This window comes from Schistocerca americana, chromosome 5, assembly GCF_021461395.2.
Source record: "Schistocerca americana isolate TAMUIC-IGC-003095 chromosome 5, iqSchAmer2.1, whole genome shotgun sequence".
Classification (NCBI taxonomy): Eukaryota; Metazoa; Arthropoda; class Insecta; order Orthoptera; family Acrididae; genus Schistocerca; species Schistocerca americana.
In genome coordinates this window covers 331717564-331741178 of record NC_060123.1, presented here as the reverse complement: position 1 = coordinate 331741178, position 23615 = coordinate 331717564, and the positions used below count along the sequence as shown (strand labels likewise).

General features: G+C 43.5%; 1 protein-coding gene across 1 annotated transcript in view; it reads left to right on the top strand.

Moving 5' to 3' along the window:
• LOC124615963 (COBW domain-containing protein 1-like) overlaps positions 1-23615 on the top strand; it is a 524805-nt gene that overhangs the window by 277603 nt on the left and 223587 nt on the right. The window contains exon 7 of the mRNA XM_047144164.1: positions 22087-22173. Within this exon, the coding sequence (XP_047000120.1) occupies positions 22087-22173 (87 nt within the window). The remainder of the gene's footprint in view (positions 1-22086; positions 22174-23615) is intronic.

Below are 23615 nucleotides of genomic sequence, written 5' to 3'. Positions count from 1 at the left end.
ATGCTCTGAAAAGCTAATCATTTGCATATCACAACATCTTCTTCCTGTCGGTTAAATTTCGCGTCTGTAGTACGTGATCTTCGTGGTGTAGCAATTTTAATGTACAGTAGCGTATTTTAGACTCGTAAACTCTGGCAGTAAAACCTAAAGGGTACTTCCCGTTGACCTACAATCAATAAATGTGCTAAGAAGCAAGGTTTCTCTCCACAACTAAAAGAAGAATATAGGAAAATTTTTAATTTATAATTATATCACTCGATTTTTTTATCAATTGTGATCAGACTGACAGAGCGTCCGTCCGACTGTTAAGCCCCGTTTTTCTCAGGAAGGGGTGACGTATCAGGTTGAAATGTTACAGAATGAACTCTGTAACCCTTTGGAGGTGTAAAAATGCTAAGGCTCTACGTTAGTGTAGTCAAAAAATGCGGCGATTCATGTACCATATTCTGATACTCGCTAACATACTCATTTAAACATATAGGATACTTTCCCTTAACGTAAAATCATTAAATTTGGCAAGAAGTAAGGTTTCACAGTACAAGTAAAGGATAAAATCAGAGAATTGTTAATTCATAATCATTCCAAACGAAAAAAAAAATTGTCTCTTTTTATCCGGCTTCAGAATTCGAGTATCTTGTCGATAACAGCCAAAAGTAGTCGAGATCCTCGATTCGCGGAAATGTATGTAGTATACATAATGAAATTGGTACGAAATCGTCAGTGCGCGAGTTCTACTCACATCTGACCAATTTTTGTACAAGGTATAGTTTTTCCGTCTATACTTTGATGATAGAATTCTTTTCATTTCGTTCAGCAGATGAATTAACGCTGAGGAATGTTTGGACATACGTCGTTGTAAAGTGTTATCCGTGGATTTGTATGTATCATAGAAGCGTCAAGCGTTGTACGCAAAAAGTTAATCAATGTGAGCAGTCATTCCAGACGAAACGTGAGTAATTTGCCGCGTAAGTAATCATATCAATTACGACTGCACGAGTGATTGCGAGATGCATTCTGCTAATAACAGAATTCGTGTGACTTACCCGGCGTTATGTACGAGACACTGTATGGGTCGAAGCGGCGGTGATGGATTTGTCAGCATGACAGATGAACTGTGTACGATCTGAGTGCGACAGCACAAGGAATTCGTAAAATGTACCTATATGGCGCATGTGATCAATCTCAGCGTTCTATTATCAAGGGGACAGACAAAATTATTGACTTGCAATGAAAAGTTCTGTCGAAGGACTCGTTTTGTAACATCCTGAACGAGAGCAAATTTTTGCCTTCCGTGAAAAGCTTTATCGCATCGTTGTAATACGTGCGAGCATAAAAGACCTTTACAGATCCCGGCGCGATGTCCTGCAATAAAGCACAACCTTCGTTATTGACTGCGTCTATTGTACCGCGGACGACACGTTATAGCGGATCAATAAGCGAACACTTTTCCGAAACACTGCTTCCCCTTTGGCGACTTCATTTCTACCGACAATAGCCGCTGCACTGCGTCGCTGAGAACGAATGTAAATTTTTTTCGCCGCGTTGCCAGTGACTCCCACTTTATTCGACGAGCTGCCGAGCACTTTTTTCCCTGCTGTTTCTCATTTGGAATAACAGCCTTTATTTCGCCACAGCATGACGTTTTGTTTTCATCTTTGCTGCGATACAGTGCTATTGTTTCTGCTCGCTTCTCGCGAGTATTTGTCTTTTGCATGGTTTACCCTTATTTCTCTCATCTCTCGTTTACGAGACCTATTTTTACGGACACGTTCTATGTATTGTAACGTATTTATAACCGCCTATAAGGCTATCAATTACCAGTACACTTGGCCGTGATTTTTCAGCTGTTTGAGGTTTACTCAGTTCCCGCCAAGTTAAAATTTTATTGCAAATAGGATCTCTCGTATTTGCCTTGCAGAAGCGGAAAGAAGAACTGAGAAATTGAATTGTTTAGTAATTGTGGGAACTGCACAAATGGACGATGTCTAAAGTCCTATTCTATCAGGCTAAGTGTAATAGTCGCTGATTAACAGCTGTGTCTTAAATATTTCATTTAATTATGTCTCCAGTCAGAATATTCCACAGAACCATCAGTAAATGCAGGTCTTTACTGAACCCTGTGTGAATTGCAGTGAAGCACAAGACTTTAGCACATTAATAATAATAATAATAATGTTATTGTTGCGTTATTCTGGATTTTCAAAGTTAAAGCTCTTTAGTTTACTGATTTTTCTTTCTTTTATAAATTTATGGATGTTTTACGGCCTGTTCTAAGTCTGTTATCGACACATGTGACTCACTCATGAAAAAATAACGTACCAGCTATACTTTTCTTTGTTTTTCCAATTCTCTTATTTCTTTGTTTTGTTTTCTTCTCTGCTTTCAGCAGGATTTCCCCATCTTCCATAGCTCGAAGATTTGATATCTGGGCCAGTTATTTCCCCTCGTAACTCTTCAAGAGTTCTGACAATACTTATCTTTATTGTCTCATCCATTCGTTGTGAATGTATGCGGTAATGTAAAATATTTAACATGTTATGTTCTCGCTGCGTTCACAGTTTGTCCCCTAGAAAATGATATGTGACCTTACAAATAACATATATCGATAGTGACAAGTCATTTAGATATGTAGGCGTTTTACTGCATTTCATCTTGCACTTGAGAATGGCTGTAAAGCTAAAATAATGATTGTGTGAAATAAATGAATAGTAAGTTAAAGTGAAATGGCGGAAATTTCTTTGAGAAAGTTCGACTTGACCGTGGTCCGCCACGAAGGAACAATCATTAATGGTGCAGATTATTCGAATAGTGCAGGTAGAAGCATTCGGTTTCTGTACAAGATCCTGAGTGTAATACTTCCAAGAACGCCTTCCACCTACCGTCAGTTTTAAGAATTGAAAGTAGTCGACTTCCCTGACTGACACCTTGGCTTGGGACAGAAAAAATTTCGCTTTTAAAAGAGTCCTGTGTCATAAACTGCAGCCATTAGGTGTTTTTTTTTTTTACGGGTAAGTGGTAATCTGTTCTCTGAAAGCCATGTGCTGACATTACTGCTAACCCGTCAACTACATTATTTGTATTACGTTCCACGTCTTTCAGAATATCGCTAGTGTCATCTGCAAAGAGAAAAATTATTGAGTCATCTGATAAATTTAAATGGAGATCATTGATTACAGTATGTCAAGCAACGGACGCAGAACAGTCCCCTGTGACACTCCCTGCTCTGCATGCCCCGGCAAGATTAAAACCTCTTCCTTGTTTGTTGACATGGGAAAACAACCTTTTGCCTCGTACTTTTGAGGCATGAAGTGAATCCGTTGTTGGACTCTTTCCCTAATTCCCTGATGTTACAACTTATGCAAAACTACTGCATGGTCCACACAATATGCCGTAGTGACCAATATATTCACCACATCTGGATGTCATGTAGTTTACATGACAAGTGTTGCACAGAAAATGCTAAAATTTCGGACGTTGCATGCGTTACAAACCACAATGATGGATTAACGGCATAATCCTTACGGCATGGGATAGAGTAAATTCTTATGGAGGGTAGCGATTCTTCTGTAAAAACTGGAATTCTCAGGTAATTACATTTTAACTGGAAAAATCAGGACAATCTAAGTGAATTTCGGGAATTTCATAAAATCTTAGGGACTTTCGCGTTTTTAACTTAGCATTGAATCTAGATTTACTTTCTGTTTCAAGGTGTGTTGATTCTGTGGGTATTGTGTGGGATCAGGCAACAAGATCCCGCCTTAAATCCCGCAAGAGTTTCCTTGCTAGGACTGCACCATTGGAGGGAGCACCAGAGGCAATTCTTGTTGAAACATGGAAGAGCTCACTGCCCGTAGACGTACCACTAAAAGAACAACTAACTCCTGGCGCAAACCTATGATACCCTGTAAGGAGGTGCGTCAACCGCTTAAGAGTGGGCGTCCCCCGATGCAAGAGCAACCTGAAGAAATGGGGAATCCTTCCAGCGAGCGCAGACACCTCTTACGACTGCGGGGCTGAAGAAGATCCAAGCCACCTACTTGTATGCCCCCTCCTGGACAACTCGCGCAAAATACAAGGAAATGACAAAGCTATCGCGGCTACTATTGTTTGGTAGTGCTCACCGGACACGCAAATGAAATGAATGATTCCATATAAATTATGGATGTTTACAAAACTGCGGTTAAACTACTGTTTGTGGCTGATACATAGCTCACCTGAGAGAAAAGTCGTTATTGTGGTATACTAGTGCCCCCGCTCACCATTAATTTATCACGAGCTTCTTTGCACCTTTTTCCTCCTCACAGAATTTTTTTTTCCAAGTTTGAGTGGCCACTCTGTTTATGGTAACTTGCTTCGAGATCAGCATTCTAATTTTTGCTGCTCTGTTCCGCCTAAGATGAACAGTGGAGTCTGTGCTTCTCTAAATGTTAATGTAGTCTTTCGATGTCCTCATACGGCCGTTAATGAGAACTCGAAGTGAACGGGTAATTACTCGTTAGCGACATTGTGAAGCGTCCGATTTGGAAAGGAGGACCGACTCTCGGTGCAGTGCTCCGGTCGGAGTGAATGCAGCGTCTCTGGCGACGCGCCGGTGCCGGTTTCGCCATTTGATTTGCCTGCGGCGACAAGTGGCGGGCTGCAGATGAAGCGGGCACGCGGATTGCGCATTGTCCGCCTTATTGTGCGCCGGCACGATCCCACTCGTGCGGCTGGGCCGCGCTCCGCACTATTTATCCGCAAATACCTCCCGGCGCGCACAATGGCCGGCAGATGGCGTGAGTCTAGCGGCCGCCCCGCGCCACGACTAATGCTATTGTTTCGCCTGCCGAGCGCGACTTTTCGACGGCCGAGCACTAGCATGCGCGCGGCTCCGCTCTGCTCTCGTAGCCCCGCCCCGGTGTACGAGTGGTCTGCTCACAGCGCAGCCGTCGCCGAGGGGAAGGCTCTGTGTGGGGCCAAGACGTAGCAAAAGATGAAAAGCACACATCGTGACAGCGGAACAGACTATGGCAGACGCCATATTATTATTATTATTATTATTATTATCATTATCATCGTGTTGGCGAATTTATCACTTAGGATCACGCTACAACACTCTTAGGATCACTCTTGCTTTGCTGCCATTCTGTGGCTCTGTGTCGGGCAAGATAAGCCGCCTGTTGAAAAGACACAAGATCAAATTAATCATCAGGCCTCCAATGATAATCCGTCAATTACTGAGCCCAGTTAAAGACGCAGTAGGTCTCAGAACACCTGGAGTCTACGAAATACCTTGTGAGTGTGGCCAGAAGTACATCGGACAAACAGTGCGCCCTGTGGAACAACGCAGGAAATAACATGAGAGGTCTATGGATATCCAGAGAAATCTGCGTTAGAAAACGGTCACAACATAAAATTTGACGATATCTCTGTCGTGGCTCGCTTCTGGGGCAGTTTAATAAAGAAAACTATTCAAATAAAAACTACCGCAAACACCCTGAATAGAGACGGTGGCTTGCAGCTCAGCGCTGCGTGGGATCCTGCGATCGCGCGGTTGAAGAGGGCACGTCGAATGCCGACTCAAAACATGCCCATATATGGCAATGTCACGGGCACCAGTGACGTCACAGCCTGCAGCTAGCGTATATAAGGGCGCACCAACAGCCCACTGGCAGTCATAACACTTGACAATGGCCAAGGAGTGCTTGGCTAAAAGCTCGTGTAGTTTTAAGGAATTCACGCTGTTGGAAACCAGAGAACATTTTATTCAATGTTATCGCCGCGAGACTCTGCATTCATACAGTCGCTATTCTGTTGCTTTTGTTCGTCCGTCCACATCCTTCCGACCTTTGTAGTTCTTTCGTCTTGAAACCCTTCCAGGCTTTGTATTCTGTTTCGAAATATGTCCCGTTCTAATACGACGGCTTCCGGGCTCTTGAATCTCACCAGATCTTTCCGCACTTATTTAATCCGCATTGTAGTGATCTACGTGTTCCTGAAGTAATAAAATATTTGTTTGGATAGTCTACTTTTATCCATTCTATACGAATGTCTAAGAAATATCAACCTCCTTTTCCTCACGGTTTCTGGAATCCTCTTCGCATTCTGGAAGACTTCTTTGTTGCTCCGAAGCCGTCTGAGTGGAGCTGTAAAACTACCGAAGGCTATCGTTAAGTAAGTGTAGGCTACGGTACTTTCCCTGCCAGCTTTGTTCAGCTAAAGTCATAACCGCATTACCTGTATGTTAGGTGTTTTGCATACCTATCGGGCGTTGACTTGTTTCGATCGTTTTGTTGCGATCAGTTTGTCACTAGATTCCCCTAGAAACCGGAACTGGTAAACCGTCTAGAAATTGAATGTGAATATATAAAGGGCTGCATAACCTACAGAACATTTTTGTTATAGATAGTTATCCTCCTGTCTGTTACTTAAACATAAACAGTTTTTATAGGAAAATTGATACTGTCAATGTTTAATTCAAGTTTTATTCGAAAATTGTTGATTAGTAACGTGAAATAGAGGAAAGCTGTAGTAAATTTAATAAAAAAATACAGATTTATCATACAACGCTAGAAAACGTAATTTCTCCAAAAAAAGGTAAACCTAAAAAAAAATGCAAAACAAAATCGTGTCAAACATCGGTTCAGCACTTCGTCGAGCTTATATAAAACATGCTTCTGTTATTCATAAACAACTTTCGCATTTATCGATAATAACAGGAAAATCTTACCTTTGATCATGATGAAGAACGCTCTATTGATTACAAAATAACAACAATAACTACATACAGTTTTTGTGTTTCTAAAAATAATGTTTTCTTGCATCAGAAGTTGGTTACAAAAAAGCGCTGAAGTTACGCGAGCAGCTAATGTTTTTTACTTATAAAATGCAATTTATATTTTGTAAGAATTTAAAACACGCAATGAACCCTGAATGATGTGCGATTCTAGTTATGTGCAAAACAAACAAGAAACGGTTCCTGTCTCGGACTTTAATTTATGTTTCTTTCCCTACCAGTGCTACCAGTAATCGTACCATTTACTGCGTCATTTATGTACTGTACGCAACTCTACGTCTGATGCATTTAACCTGCAGCTGCACTACGTCGCTGATTTCGCGCAAGGCGTGGCTATAGCTTTAACGTATCATAACAACCGAACAACATAACATCAAACTCCGTGTGTATGTGATTCACAAAAAGTGGAGCGAGCAGACAGCATAACTTTAAATTCCATACAACTGAATCATGTACGGTAAAACTCGGTGAACACGAACCACAATTTCCTTCTCGCTGCTTTTGACGATTCTTGAATATGTTTCATTCCAGAACAAAGCAATTTCATACGTTTTCACTGCGCGTACGAGCGACAGTACTACATCAGCACGAATGGCGTGACGGAGAAACGGATTGTCCAATGATATCTGAAACAAGAACTGCGTGGATTTAACATTTCATACCGTGATTGACAAAAACAGTGGAGTCTTTCAATGCCTTATCGTGCTCAGTGTCTCATACGCTCGAAAAATGGCCGATACAAAAATAGGGCGTATTTCCAGTAATGGCACAACATCCGATATAGATGCACGGCGCCCGATGACCAGTCTCTGAGCGGTCGTTTGTTTACCTTAGGACTGAACTTAATATGAATAAAGTTTTAGTTAAAATCTGTAAGCGATTGTAATAATATTGCTCTTTTCACTACCGATTTTCGTCTCTCCAATTAACGAGGGAAGACTTTCAGTGAAATGTTCCCAATTGATTGCCCTTCTGAGCAGATAGAACGGCATCTTGTCTAGAAAACCTGGAAATGGGGAATTCATAGGGAAACTGAATTTGCTGGGAAAACCAGGGTCATTTCATGAAATTCTGAAAGACTCCAGGAGTTTTGGCAGACTCTAGGGGGGGGGGGGGGGGGGGTTGACCTGTTCATTAACGGAAATAAATGTTATGAATCATTTTGTCACTGTGAGTTCGGCTTCAGAAACAATCGCATGTGAAGTTGCTTGAGGAAAGGTGAAGAAGGGCGTTTCGTTGTAATCTTTGTTACTTGATCGCGAATATTCTGGCGCGCTCATAGACCTCGGGAATCTTCGGTATCGTCCCTGAATTTTCTGAGTCAGGTTCATCTCTCATTGCAAGACTGCGATTGCGACTGAGTGAACAGTGCGCTTGACAACTGAAGCGATCGGCGTAAGAGAATGATAATCCACAACAGCATATTTTGAGTTATTACGTTGTCTTTGAGGTTGGTTAAACTGAAAGACGAAAATTTAAATTCAAAAAGTAGCTTCAGGCGTACACCAAAGAAATATAAAGCCCGTCTTACATGAGCGACTTTCTGGACAAAATCGGGTACTCGAAGTGCGGGAGCCTTTCGCGCCAGCGTGTAAATCAGCAGCCAACGACGACGCGAATGTCTATGACGTCAATGATCAACATATTGTGGCGAGTGTAGGGGTCTACATTTACGAGTGTGCTGCACACTGCGCATGCGCAGAGAAAAGGGTCTCTGGCGTCGTCTGCAAACATCGTAAATTATAACGTATTCTGCTCGGGCTCACTCCTATTATACATAGAAACTGATTTTTTGCGTCCGTGTCGTCTTAATCTTTATTGTGTTGTTTGCTTTGTTTTTGTAGCACGCTGAAAAGTTACATGAGATCCTTGTATTTTTTTCTATTAGTGTTCTCCTAAAAGAGAGACGAAATATCTGAAAATAAAAAGTATTCACATTTCACAGAGCAAAAACCTATAATAAGCAAAAAAAATTTCAGAAGATAAACGTGTTTTAATGAAAATTGTTTTAACAGCGAAAAAGTGAGATTAAGATAAAAAACTTTAATCTTCGTACGTGGCACTTAGCAAGAGAACAAGATACAAAGGATAAAGCAAAATGGCAGTATTTACTGTGTTGTCAAATGTGTTTGCAACCTACACATACTCGTACTTTATCGAGCAAATACAAGCATATGTTCTGAAATGTTTGGATGACACTTTTCCTGTTCTTTCAGTTCTCAAGAGCGTAGAAAGTTCACTTCACGACCGTTAACAAGAACTTTCACAACTAATTCTGCACCGGCCGGAGTGGCCGAGCGGTTCTAGGCGCTACAGTCTGGAACCGCGCGACCGCTACGGTCGCAGGTTCGAATCCTGCCTCGGGCATGGATGTGTGTGATGTCCTTAGGTTAGTTAGGTTTAAGTAGTTCTAAGTTCTAGGGGACTGATGACCACAGCAGTTAAGTCGCATAGTGCTCAGAGCCAACTAATTCGGCTTTTGTCATTAATAGACTTCAATGTCATTGCTTGTTCCTACATCATGTCACTATATTTAGATTTTTCCGTAAAAAAGAATAGTGTATGTATGTATGTCTCATAACCTCAGATGTCAAATTGCACAGCAGACAGTTCTCACAACACCTGCAATTTTGTCGCTTGAGTGTAAACGAAAATGACTACTCAAAACAGACAAGATTTAGTATGGGAATAGAGCTCCAGGTGGCTGCAGTAGACGCAGTTGCCTCGAATACTCTGTTGAGACAAGAAAGTCTATCGTGTAAAAGAGGATTCATAAGAACCTTACTGTTGACAATACATACAGGTTGAACCATAATTTCACCTACAAATTTTCAGACAAGGTAGTATAGACAAAAATAACAAAAACATATCCAGTATTCATAAGCTCTAAAATGCATACCTTAACATGTATGAGCACTTGTTCAGTACAAGAGGTGTCTTTCACAGTAGCGATGATGAACAACTGCACACGGCTCTTAAAGTTGCGTTTTAGAACCCATATTTACTGGACGACTTTGGACCAATGACCATAGCAGTCTGGTCCCTTTAATCCCACAAACCAACTGGACGACTTTTTTTTGTGCAGAATACTTCCTCATAAGACATGGAAAGCAGAGAGCTTGCAGTAGAAGAGATGTCTCACAGTATCGAAGATGAATAAGTGCTCATGGGTCGTCACATATGCATTTTAGAGCCCATGCTTACTAGAAATTTTTTTGTTTTGGTTTAAGCAACCTGTCCTTGAATTCTGTAAAGGGAATTATGTTGCATCGTGCACAGCACACATAACTAAAAAGATAGACGTACAACTCAATCGGACAGTGCGAATAATTACGACATGTATTGGGAGTACAGACACCCAATGACTTTATGTTCTCAGCAGTACCCTACCTCCAGCTCTAACGTGATCAGAAGCTCTGGTGAACAAGAATCCTCAGCTACCCATTCATCGAGATAGTGCACAAGCAGATCACAACGCTTGAAATTAAGGAACCATCGAGACGCACTGCAAGAAACCTTGTTGGGCCTTCTTTCAGTGTCAACCATTCATGGAAAAATCCAGCGGGAGCAGTCATCAGTAGTCAAAAGACATCCAGTTGCGTATACAAAGATTCGATCTTCCCAGACGTCAGTGGAAAATCTTGAACCTGATTCAAACCGGACAAGGCATATATGCTTATCTAATGTCCAAGTGAAGTGATATGAGAGCTGTGCACGCAAATGTATCTGTTAAGTGTTGGTGACTGTGATGTGGTGTTGTGTGTGTGTGTTTGTGGTGTAGTGTAGTGTCATGTTCGTGTTGGAGACGAAGAGAGAAGGGAGAGGGTGAAACGCGCTGTCGATATACAGGGTGGAGAAGAATTGTGTCACGAAATTTTTAAGCCTGGATAGCTAATAGCAGTAGGAACCAAAATTACTAATGTTGTGTAGGTCGACAACGCACATTTTTAAACTACGGAAACTTGGGGCCACGCCCTCCGGTTGGCCGTGGGATTGCCCTGTTGCCGTTCGTCGGTTGACGGACGGCGCTATGGTTATCGGTTCACAAACACAAACGTCCCTCACCCCATCACTGCCCCAACGTGATACGCACTTGTCGAATAGGTCTTGCTGTTTGTCTCCACCTCACGTCAGAGGCATTCACGCGTAAGCTTCGCTTCGATGCACACACGTCACCTGCGATGTAGTCATACAGTAAGCATGGCGGCACAGTATTCGTTTGAAGAACAACGAGATTGGTCATTGATTATGGACTAGCCAACGGTAATGCGCATGAAGCTAGACGGTTGGACAAGGAACGGTACCCAGCAAGACGCCACCCACACCCGCAAACGTTTACAGCAATTCACCGTCGACTTGGCGAAACAGGCTCGTTAGCGCGATATCATGGTGATGCTGGAAGACCTCGGACACGACGGGATGCTGCATTTGGATAGACTGTTCTGAGCGCTGCGAGGAAGCACCTACACTCGAGCGGTTGGACACGACGTAGGGGTCACTTATCGGTTAGTGTGGGAGGTTTTGAGGGGTGACGGCCAGCATCTATTTAGTTTCCACCCTATCCAAGACCTAAACCATGCCGGCCGCGGTGGTCTCGCGGTTCTAGGCGCGCAGTCCGGAAACGCGCGACTGCTACGGTCCCAGGTTCGAATCCTGCCTCGGGCATGGATGTGTGTGATGTCCTTAGGTTGGTTAGGTTTAAGTAGTTCTAAGTTCTAGGGGACTGATGACCACAGCTGTTAAGTCCCATAGTGCTCAGAGCCATTTGAACCAACCTAAACCCTACGGCGGACTGTGAACACAGGCTAGGGTTTTGCCGGTGGTTTCTGCGACGTGTTGCACGAGATCACGACATCCCCGCCATTGTGTTGTTTACCGACGAGTGCACTTTCCATCGCGATGGCCTTTACTACACTCGAAACGTTCATTACTGGGCAAGGGGAAATCTTCACGTCACGTAGTCCACTGCCTCCAGCAACGATTTTCTCTCAGCGTTTTGGACCGGTCCGACTACCTCCTCGACTTACTAGGGCAAATTACCTTCACTTTTTGCAAAAAACTCTACCCGGTCTGCTGGAAGATGTTCACCTGGACATACGGCTACGCATGTGGTTGCAGCATGATGAGGCGCACGTAACATTCGTGCTGTGTGCGGATATTTAAATGAACTCTTCGACGGCCGTGTAATTGGCAGAGGTACTCGTAGGGCATGGCCCCCGCGATAACCAGACGTCACGCCACCAGACTTTTTCCTCCGGGGATTCTTGAAGGTTCTAGTTCATCCACCCGCACGCGAACCACCTAGAAACGAAGTTCAAGCACCTGCTTTAAGTAAACGATGTTCTAGCTACAAAAAAGGCCCTTTTAAGGGCCGACACAATTCGTGAAAGACTTTCTTTGCGCGAACTAACAGCTATTGGAGGTCTTTTTCCCTGTACGTCTTATCATGAAACTATAATGGACGTGTCGGGACTCCGGTGGATTCGCCCCCCGAGTGGAAGGCTGGTGCGATACCACCGAGCGTGCGGGCCACCATGGATACATCGCGAACTCCGGCAGGCAAAGCATTCGCGGTCATGCGTTGTCCAGAGAATCTGGCATCAGGGCAATCCTGCGGCCAATCGGAGCGCATAGCGCTAAGTTTCCGTAGTTTAAAAAATGTGCCTTGTCGATCTACGCAACATTAGTCATTTTGGTTCCTCCTGGCATCAACTATCCAGGGTTAAAATTTCTTGACACAATTTTTCTTCACCCTGTATAGCCTACACCTCTCGAAGAGCACCAAAAGGGCCGCCGAGCTTAATGCCTCCATGCAACGGAGGGATCACCGTCAACAGTTTCACATGTGCCCTCACTTCATGAGACACTGCGGAGAGGTTTGGAATTGAATTGAGCATATTTAGCACAAAGAGTGGGATTGGCTAGTACTTCGAATTGCGAGTGCTGTGTCATCTTACAGTCAGTACACCTTAACGTCACTGACTGTTGTCTTCGAGCGCACAAAAGAACAGTAATGGACATTCACCATTGCATTGGATGAAGTGATTGAATGGAGCCGGCCAAAGTGGCCGAGCGGTTGTAGGCGCTACAGTCTGGAACCGCGCGACCGCTACGGTCGCAGGTTCGAATCCTGCCTCGGGCATGGATGTGTGTGATGTCCTTAGGTTAGTTAGGTCTAGCTCTAGGGGACTGATGACCTCTTAAGTCGCATGGCGCTCAGAGCCATTTGAACCATTTGATTGAATGGATATGGAAACTAGATATGGAGATGTGAGATTGCACGATCTTCTGATTGTGCACATTTGGTTCAAAAATGGTTCAAATGGCTCTGAACACTATGGGGCTTAACATCTGTGGTCATCAGTCCCCTAGAACTTAGAACTACTTAAACCTAACTAACCTAAGGACATCACACACATCCATGCCCGAGGCAGGATTCGAACCTGCGACCGTAGCAGTCGCGCGGCTCCGGACTGAGCGCCTACAACCGCTAGACCACCGCGGCCGGCTGCACATTTGGTCACAGATTTCTTGTATATGTACTTTTTTGTCACATGATAAATAAATAAACCCACTTCTATTGCTAATAATTTTAGGTTATAACTTACAAAGGAGTTTCCATTAAAGCAATGTATTAGGAACAGATTGAGTGGTAGCAGTCGATGTTAGACTGACAGAAAGCGCAATAATTCAAACAGAATGGTATCAGAATATGAGTTAGAAGTCAGCACTAGGTTTAGATACCTTCCTATTCGAGTAAGGAATTAAGTGTCTGATAATAAGTGAAGAAATGGTACAGTATCTACCATTTAACATTTACTTTTATCGATGTGGCTGGAAAAAGCTCCTGGAGAGCCGCTAGTGGGAGACACAAAATTTGACGCTGTCTGTCACATTATTATGAAGCTTCCCGGAGTTGCCGTTCCTCCCGCTCACGTCCTGACTTTGGCAGATTGTCTCTTTTTTTTTTTATCTTCCCCAGGAAGCGCTTGTAAGGAAGCCCTCTTTCCCGCAGTCGGTAGCGTCTCCTCGCCACAGACATTTTCCATTTTATTTTGGGAGCAAGGAATACATTTGAATAATAATATTGTGCGGCCGGGGTGGCGGCCGGCGCTGCGCTCCGGTTGGTCGGCGCGCAGAGGGGGGCGTGGCGGGGCGCAGCGTACGCAGCGCCACCGCAAATGCGTTTACCGAGTCGGCGGCGCGGCCAAATGATATGGTAACCGCGTTTCGTCTCGGCGCGGGCCGCGTAATCCCGTTACGGCGCTCAGCCCCGCCCTAATGCAATCAGCGGAGACGAGGAGAGCGCCGGGCCAGCCAAGCCGCCACGTCTCTCCCAGCATCCAGTTCCCTCTCCTCTCATTCTCCTCCTACCCACCTCTCTCTCTCTCTCTCTCTCTCTATCTCTCTCAACTCCCGCATACACGCCACAGCTTTACGATCGGATGTATCGTGTCCTGCCGATCAGGTTCTCCGCGCGGTAGTTTCGAACGTCGTTTCCTGGTTTGTCGTGCAGTGGTCAGTAAAACAGAGCTCTGACAAGCCAAGAGTAATGGGACTCGATCCGAATGATCATCAGCCATTTTGTATCTGCTGCTTCATAAAATGCCTTTTCAAGGATTTCATCTTGCGTTAATAGAGCAAGTTTCTAAGTGCCTGCCATTTTCCGCAGCAAATGTACACTACTGGCCATTAAAATTGCTACACCAAGAAGAAATGCAGATGATAAACGAGTATTCATTTGACAAATATCTTATACTAGAACTGACATGTGATTACATTTTCACGCAATTTGGGTGCATAGATCCTGAGAAATCAGTACCTAGAACAACCACCTCTGGCCGTAATAACGGCCTTGATACGCCTGGGCATTGAGTCAAACAGACCTTGGATGGCGTGTACAGGTACAGCTCCCCATGAAACTTCAACGCGATACCACAGTTTATCAAGAGTAGTGACTGGCGTATTGTGACGAGCCAGTTGCTCGGCCACCATTGACCAGACGTTTTCAATTGGTGAGAGATCTGGAGAATGTACTGGCCAGGGCAGCAGTCGAACATTTTCTGTATCCATAAAGGCCCGTACAGGACCTTCAACAAGTGGTCGTGCATTATCCTGCTGAAATGTAGAGTTTCGCAGGGATCGAATGAAGGGTAGAGCCACGGGTCGCAACACATCTGAAATGTGACGTCCACTGTTCAAAGTGCCATCAATGCGAACAAGAGGTGACCGAGACGTGTGACCAATTGCACCCCATACCATCACGCCGGGTGATACGCCAGTATGGTGATGACGAATACACGCTTCCAATGTGCGTTCACCGCGATGTCACCAAACTCATATGTGACCATCATGATGCTGTAAACAGAGGCTGGATTCATCCGAAAAAATGTTTTGCCATTCGTCCACCCAGGTTCGTTGTTGAGTACACCATCGCAGGCGCTCCTGTCTGTGATGCGGCGTCAAGGGTAACCGCAGCCATGGTCTCCGAGCTGATAGTCCATGCTGTTGCAAACATCGTCGAACTGTTCGTGCAGATGGTTGTTGTCTTGCAAATGTCCCCATCTGTTGACTCAGGGACGAGACATGGCTGCACGGTCCGTTACAGCCATGCGGTTAAGATGCCTGTCATCTCGACTGCTAGTGATACGAGGCCGTTGGGATCCAACACGGCGTTCCGTATTACCCTCCTGAACCCACCGAATCCATATTCTGCTAACAGTCATTGGATCTCGACCAACGCGAGCAGAATTGTCGCGATATGATAAACCGCAATCGCGATGGGCTACAATCCGACCTTTAACAAAGTCAGAAACGTAATGGTACGCATTTCTCCTCCTTACACGAGGCATCACAACAACGTTTCACCAGGCAACGCCGGTCAACTGCTGTTTGTGTATGGGAAATCGGTTGGACACTTTCCTCATGTCAGCACGTTGTAGGTGTAGCCACCGGTGCCAATCTTGTGTGAATGCTCTAAAAAGCTGATGAGTTGCATATCACCGCATCTTCTTCTTGTTGGTTAAATTTCGCGTCTGTAGCACGTCATATTCGTGGTGTAGCAATTTTAATGGCCAATACTGTATAAAAATTTATTCGGCGAATTGTTATTTATTATGTGTTCTGTCCGAAGGAGGTCTTCCCACGGTTGCTCGTCGTGTCCTTCTGTCTTCTGGTGCTCTCTTGAATTCCACGTGGCTTCCTGTTCCTTTAACTTCATCCACCATCTTGTACGAATTGTATGAGAAAAGTAATGAGACTGACAACACTTCGAGCGGTATGCCAATGCTGTATTGAAGTAGTTGCGTAGGAAAGTGTGTTCATCCCTTCAAGATCCTCAGTCCGAGTTTCAGCACCTTACAGCCATCATGTGATTTTTGAGAGCGTCATCAGTGACAATGTTATATTGTTGTATTTCGCGAAAATGGAACTGCGAAATTTTTTATCTCAATACGCATTCATTGTTATTCCACAGCTCCCCTATTCACCTGATCTGAATCCTTGTGACTTGTTTTCTTTTCCCGGAGTGGAAAGAGTCTTAAAAGGACGTCTTTTGGAACTCTGGAGAACATTCAAAATATTGTGACCTAGTTAAAGGCCCTAGCAATTGAAGCTTTTCAGAGATGCTACCAAGATTGCGAACAACGACTCCGCCGGTGTACAGTTGCCGAAGGGAACTATTTTGAAGGGAACAACATTGTTCATTCTTCCCCCACGCACTAATCCTTCCCGTGCATTTACCATCAAACAGTTCCGTTGCAACAAGAGACCAGACCATAACTTCCAATAGACCTATTTCCTCTCCTGTACTTCCCAGCACATCTCCACTAGCCTCACTCTGAGCCTAGCTAATTCTTCCCAACCTCCGCCATTCACACGTTTCAGATGTCACCAACCACCTTTCGTCCTCTCTTATTAGTGTCCATATTTCAGCTCCATAAAGTGACCGCACTCCAGACGAAACACTTGACTTATCTTTTCCTCAGAACATTATTCAGCTTTGCCGGCCGGGGTGGCCGAGCGGTTCTAGGCGCTACAAACTGGAACCGCGCGATCGCTACGGTCGCAGGTTCGAATCCTGCCTCGGGCATGGATGTGTGTGATGTCCTTAGGTTAGTTAGGTTTAAGTAGTTCTAAGTTCTAGGGGACTGATGACCTCAGAAGTTAAGTCCCATAGTGCTCAGAGCCATTTGAACCATTATTCAGCTTTCCAAACAATAAATTCCTGTTTCTATTGAAATTTCTATAAACTGAAATACCTTTTTCCGGCTGCAGTCCAGTATTTATTTGCGCTATAGACGCGTTTTGCCTTATATACAGACTGATGACCATAGATGTTAAGTCCCATAGTGCTCAGAGCCTTATATACAAAAGGCATCTCCAGTAAAACTGTATTATTAGAGATTAAATCCGCTGAAGATGATTTAAAATGCGAAATGAGCTTGGAGCGTAAATCACTATAGAAACTACATATTTACGTGGGGCACTTGTAAAACTGCAATATTGTTTCAGGCGCCATATCATCCAATGTATTCTATTCCCTTAGCCAATTTCCAAATAAAAAGAGGAACCGGCACGTAAACGTCCTGTCAGGACTGCTTCATGTTCAGTTTATGTCAGCTTTTTCCACTCACTCACGTTTGAAATTAGCGATACATTTAAAAATATCGTTAAGGAAGGGTTCTTTGTAAATACTTCTCGGAGGAAAGTCGTACTTAAAAACCACGACTGAATATCATCATCTCTGAAAAGTGGCAAATAGTGTATGAATCATCGTTCATAAACATGAGAGTAATTGAAAGTCGTTGGTTTCAAAGAGTGTGTGTGTGTGTGTGTGTGTGTGTGTGTGTGTGTGTGTGTGTGTGTGCGCGCGCATGCCTCCGAGCGTGTGGTTGCGGGCGAGAGAGAGCGAGAGCGAGAGAGAACGGAGTAATTGATCGTCGAATTATCTTCTTCTTCCTATTCCTCCTTGGCGTCAGCACTCAAGTAAATACTTCCACCAACATGACGACTAATCTGTAGCTCCGTGTGTACTGGATCCAACCTGGTGTCGATCCAAAAAGCGCGTGTTGTCTCCTCGAAGTCCAACTAAGAAGTGTGGGCACAGTGATATATCTCTGGGTCTTGTTTAGAGACTGCTACCTGGAGCAAAACAGTTGTCTTACGAAGTGCGTTTACATCTTGTGACCATTATAGCTCGGTACGTTTTCAGCATTTTCTGAAGTTTACTTGGCTCTGGCGACTTTTTACCGCCAATTTCACCTTACAGATGGATCACTGCGAAAGCGGGATCTTTCTCACACTGGGCTTCGTTTTGAAGAAAATTGCAATCTTGGCGATAACTGATGACTTGTTAACACCTGAGTAACTTCACTACTTTATCGTCGACTCGGCATTGTGCATAGAAGTAGTATTATAAGTGATTAATAACTAATGATGTTTTATATCAAATTTTAGCATAGTTCACATCTTCCCGTTGTTTTTCTTCGATTGTGAAATATCAACATGATGTCGGGACCCTTTATGGATGTGGCAGCACTGAATGTTAGAGGGCAGTTATTGCAATGATGAATTAAAGTACCTTTATATGCACAGCGCAAAAATCACGTACTCACGTGGAAACCAAAAGCCCGCAAGTAAATTTGACATAGGGAAAGAATCGTCAGCTGTTCTGAGGATTATGCTGGGGTAGTAAAAACCATATACATGTCAGACTGGCATCGACTGTCTCATTTGTGAAAATAGCTGAAATTCAGAGAGATGATACGGCAGATTATACTCCTGGATTAGCGTTCTTAGTAAATCCTTACAGCGTTGGCGTGAGGTGTCAACTGCCTATCTGTGTTCGTGCGAGTGTTTTGAGGAAAATACTGCAGTAGTCCTCCTTCCCGTAGGACTGGACTGCAAGACTATTATTGGATTCAAATGACCTTGTAATGGACGTTCCATCGAGTGGAGCGATAGGGTCATCAGGCAGCCAGTCGTAGTGTGTTTTCATGCGCCACGTGCAGGTATATACAGAGCCTCGTCAAGCGTGCCTGGCCGCACACCGGTAACAATGTCTTGCCAGTGAAACTTGACAGTCACAAAGTTATTTTATTGAAGCTATAGTTATAACCAATGTTAACACTCAGAGGGTCAAGTAGGATTGTTTTTAAATTTTTTTGAGCCCATCAATTTACGTGACTTGTTGTTTTTGGACACTGCAGGTCTCATAAATACATTTATATTTATGTAATACAGAAATTACACTACATTGACAAATTTTATATCTTCCAGACTAATACAATAATAATAATAATAATAAATATTTTAGCAGCCACAGGTCGTAGTTCGCTTTGTGTGATCCTGTACGAGTCTAAACAATTTAAATAAACAAATAAGTGTTTTTCTAATGATGAAAATACAGGGCGGCCATTAAGTAGGTGAAATGATTTCATTGTAACTTGAATGATAAGTTATTTGTTCAAAATATCCACCTGCACTGGCCGATACGCCTCCATATTCTCCAACTCACCCACTGTAACAACTGCAGTGTCACATCCTGAAAGCCTTTAAGCATACTCGCCTGCAGACCATCGACCACGTACGGTTTTCATATCCACCACAGGTAGCTCTCTGGTGAGGTCCAGACCGAGGCAGTGAAGGATAAGGGCCGGGCGAATTTCGGGACCCAAGTGCCGTCCTCCAGCCAGAAAAGATCATTCAAATGTTGTGAACGGTTTGTGGGAAGTGGACGGGAGCTTCATTATGTTGGTAAACAGCCTTGGCGTTCATGCCCAAAGCCTCAAGTTGCTGAAAAAGCCAAACATTCAACATCTCCAGATAAGTAATGTGGGGCACTAAACCCTCAAAGAGGTGCGGACCAACAATGTGTTCTTCAGTCATCCCCGCCCTAAGTATGACGTATGGAGGATCGTTCTCAGTGTCTTGGTAAGCTTGTGAGTCTTCCTTTGCTCTTATGAAACTCTGATAAACTCTGATAAATAGCACATTCATCAGAGGAAAGAATGCACTTCCGAGAAGGCCTCCAACTTCTTGCATGCTTCCTCCTGGCACTTTGTCATAGTTCATTAGCTCAGTGATGGCCGTTGACGGGAATGTTTGCAGGCCTAAGTTCTTTTCTCGGTGGAGTTGCTTTGTCCTCTTTTTAATTCCGATTCTGAAGCACACTTTTTGGTTCACTTGTAGGGTAAAAACATCATTGACGCTCTAATTACTGCACTTTGATGACCAGAGTGGGGACATCCAAAAACTTCTTAAGCGAAAAGATTTCTTCTCGCACCTGATCCAAGCCTGACGTCTTCGTGCCTTCTACCGAAACGTTCAATAAACCTGTCCATCACCTATGTCATATTCTCTTCGTGCTCCCGTTCATTGACCCACGCACTTATCACTCGGCACGACTTCAAAGCGACGTCGCTGGTATCTGCCATAGTTCTTCGCCAAATACCGAAAGGAGAACAATGAACTGCTCAACGCACAGAAATTATTCTCTTCCCTGGGCCTGGCAGTTAAGGGGCACTCACATTGCAATTCACGTGAGCAGCACTGTGGCCATATCAGTAGTTGGGATGGGAGATTCATATCGTAAATATCTTACCATCTTATACCGTTATATGCATTTATTTCACGTCTAAGGTTATTTTCTGGCGGCACTGTCGAATGGACACAAAGGAAAAATATAAAGTCATTATATTATGCCAACTTATATTCTACGTTCAAGGTTTCATCAGTTTTCAAATTAATTAGAAACTAAAACTCCACTTCCCGCCAGTTCTGTCCCAAATTGTATATAACTTGACTTAGCACCGTTTGCGTTCCATCTATACTTCTTTCTGGTATAGTCTGCGTCTGGTATGAAAGCCAGTGATTTTGTGAGACGTCGTGGAATCATTCGGATCCCTTTGATGGAAAGTTGAATTGGAGCAATGGTACTGCTCTCTGGTCCTTTCGCACATCGTCATTGTACAGTTCGTCTCCTGTGGTGCAGTGAAAGGCACATCCGCAGGTATGGCAAACCCAAAGTTGGTTTTGGTGGCGATAGAACATTCTGCCTTGGGGTCGGTGAAGACTGCATGTAGCTGCGGCGACGAGTTGAAGAGGGGCAGGTGTCGGAGAATAACGTTCGGGCAACGAGTTACAGGACCAGCTCAGGGATCTTTGCTTGGGGAGCAACAGCCAACATTGACTTTAGGAAGATGAAGAAGGCAGACTACACCCACGACGTCACCAGACCGTTACTCGAATGTTATGCAAATTGGCTCTTCGCACAGGTCACAGTTTATTATGATCGTCAACTTTACGTATTCAAGAATATCCTGCCTGTTCCTTGATTTCTACTCATTTTCCTGATTTTGTCTGTTTCGCTTCTTATCACCAGCAATTCAACAAAGAATTTATTTTGTATATCTTAAGTCAATTCGTCTGGTTATATGCCTCGTGTAACAACCACGATGAAGTACTGTCGTTCCTAATTTTTTCCTCCACAACGTTTCTTGCTGTTGTTTGTGTAGCAGCTCTTAATATCTGGACGGTTTGTAGCGAAAAGCAGGAAGACCTGCAGCGGATCGACGTTTGGCGCAAGTGAACGGGGAGCTTCTCTTAAATTACCGTCCCATCATGGCTGTGCAGTATTTAAATAAATTTCGTAAGTCCAAAACCAGATGAAGATTTTAACAGCCTTCTTCCGTATACGGGAACTGAATTGTAATGAAGGTTTCCATGTGGTTTCCGGCACGACCACCGTTTGTTTCCTCTCGATATTCTCTTATGGAGCACATTAATTCGTTAGTGTTGAAACAACAGATAAAACCAAAGAGGGTATACTGGCTAGCGTTCAATTTTTTTAATACTTTGATTGCTGCAAATTAGGAATCTTACAGTGTGTACCCTGGGAGCACATACATCAAGATTGGTGTGCATCACATAGTCTATAATTATTACTCTTTGTTTGGCATCCATTTTTAATGTTTTTTTCGCACGCCACGAGGAGCATTAAAAATTGAGACATTCTTATTGTATATAAAGTCAAGAATTCTTGCTTGTAACGTAAAATAAAGAACTGGTTTTGTTAGCTTCTTTGCTTGGTACTGTCGAACCGTCTTGTTCTTTATTTCTTACCACGCTACGCTCAAAGTGGCTCCTGTCACAGTTGGTCCACTTCAGCCACCTGTAACTGAAGTTTCTCCTTGATCTTAGAAGTTAGTGACTTCTGGTATTTAGCAGTCGTTTGATTTTTATAGTCGCCAAACTATTTTTAAGTTGTGCAGAATAAAGTATAATAACTCATTTGTTTTGTTTTGTTGTAGGCAGGTGGCATTGGCGGACCTTGTGATCGTAAATAAGGTGGACCTCGCGACACGCGAGCAAATCGACGCTTTGCGTACAGAGATCTCGTGAGTATCGTACACATTATAATGCCTCAGTCTGTCGTAGAAACCACTTTTCTGTCTATTCCAGTTTTTGCTCTAGGTATTTTTCTCTCATCTCCAAAAACATAGCCGTATAGAGCGTTAACTGCTTTCCTTGTTACTGTGTAGAGCATATACAGATGACACGTCAAAAATCTATCAGGAAGAAATCTTGGATTCTCTCTTGACTCAGATCAGCGCGTGAGATGTGGCAGAAACGAAACCTGAATGGTATACATTTTTGTAAATCACAGATTTTAGGTGGTCATGTGGAAAAAATTGATAAGAAACAAAGACATCGTTATGGATGAGAAAAGTTCACCGAGCAGCTAAACTATAATTCAAATAACAGAGTTCCGCTACTGACTTGGGGTATGCAGTAAAGAACGAGTTTTGTTTTAGATATTTGGAAATACACTGTATTATTTTTTAATCGATTTTAATTCCTTTTGGTTTTATTCTTTTGCGGCTCATAGGAAACTACTGCTTATCAACCAAGATTTTATTAGTCTTCCTGAATTCAAACGACGTTGAAAGTGTACTTACTCAAGAACTTAAGCCTCCTGTTTTAATGAATTTTTTTAATTTAACATGTATTATTGCTGCGTGTCCGTGGTGTCGAAAAATTTAAGTTCATCGGTTACCTTGAGTGCTTTCCATCACGATGGACAAGGGCGATGAATAAGTTATCTCGCCTACTGCTTAGACATCCCGCTCGGCGGTGAGGCTTCGTTAGAATCATAAGCGGCAGGCGTAGCGGTACATACTCGGCCACCGTAGCGGTACATACTCGGACACACTATTAAATAGTATAGTTATGGCTCTTGCAATATGAATTTCTGACTTTGTGAAAACATACTTACTGCTAGATTTTCCACGCGAACTATGGTAGCACGATCATACTGCCCTTCATGGCTCACTATGGCACAGCATTCTTATCCTTGGATCGTGTTTATTAGCGTGCTATTCTCCACGCCTATCAGCGAACTTCACAACGATAATTGATTTCACCTTGCAACTAGACTCTAAGCGATTGTTTCAGTAAGCAGTGAAAAGTGTTACTCTGAATTCGTAAAAATTGTAGTCCGCTTTAAGTACAGTTTGCTTATGCTACGTTCATAAGGGCGGTTTCATCTGATACTCTGTAACAAATGTTTGTTCACAATGTTTTCATGTCTAATAACTGAGCGATTTTGATACAGATCACCGTCGGTTATTGCAAACGTTGTTTGCTTCGTTATCTGTTCTAATAGAGAGAGATCCGAGCCCAGACAGAGACTTATCCACAGTCGCTCTTCCCGCGAACCGCACGCGACTTGAACAGGAAAAGGGGGGAAGTGACTCCAGTGTACAGATAGCGTAAAGTGGCTTCTGGAGCACAGGTGTAGACGTAAACATAATAAAGAATAATTATTTTTAGTATATTG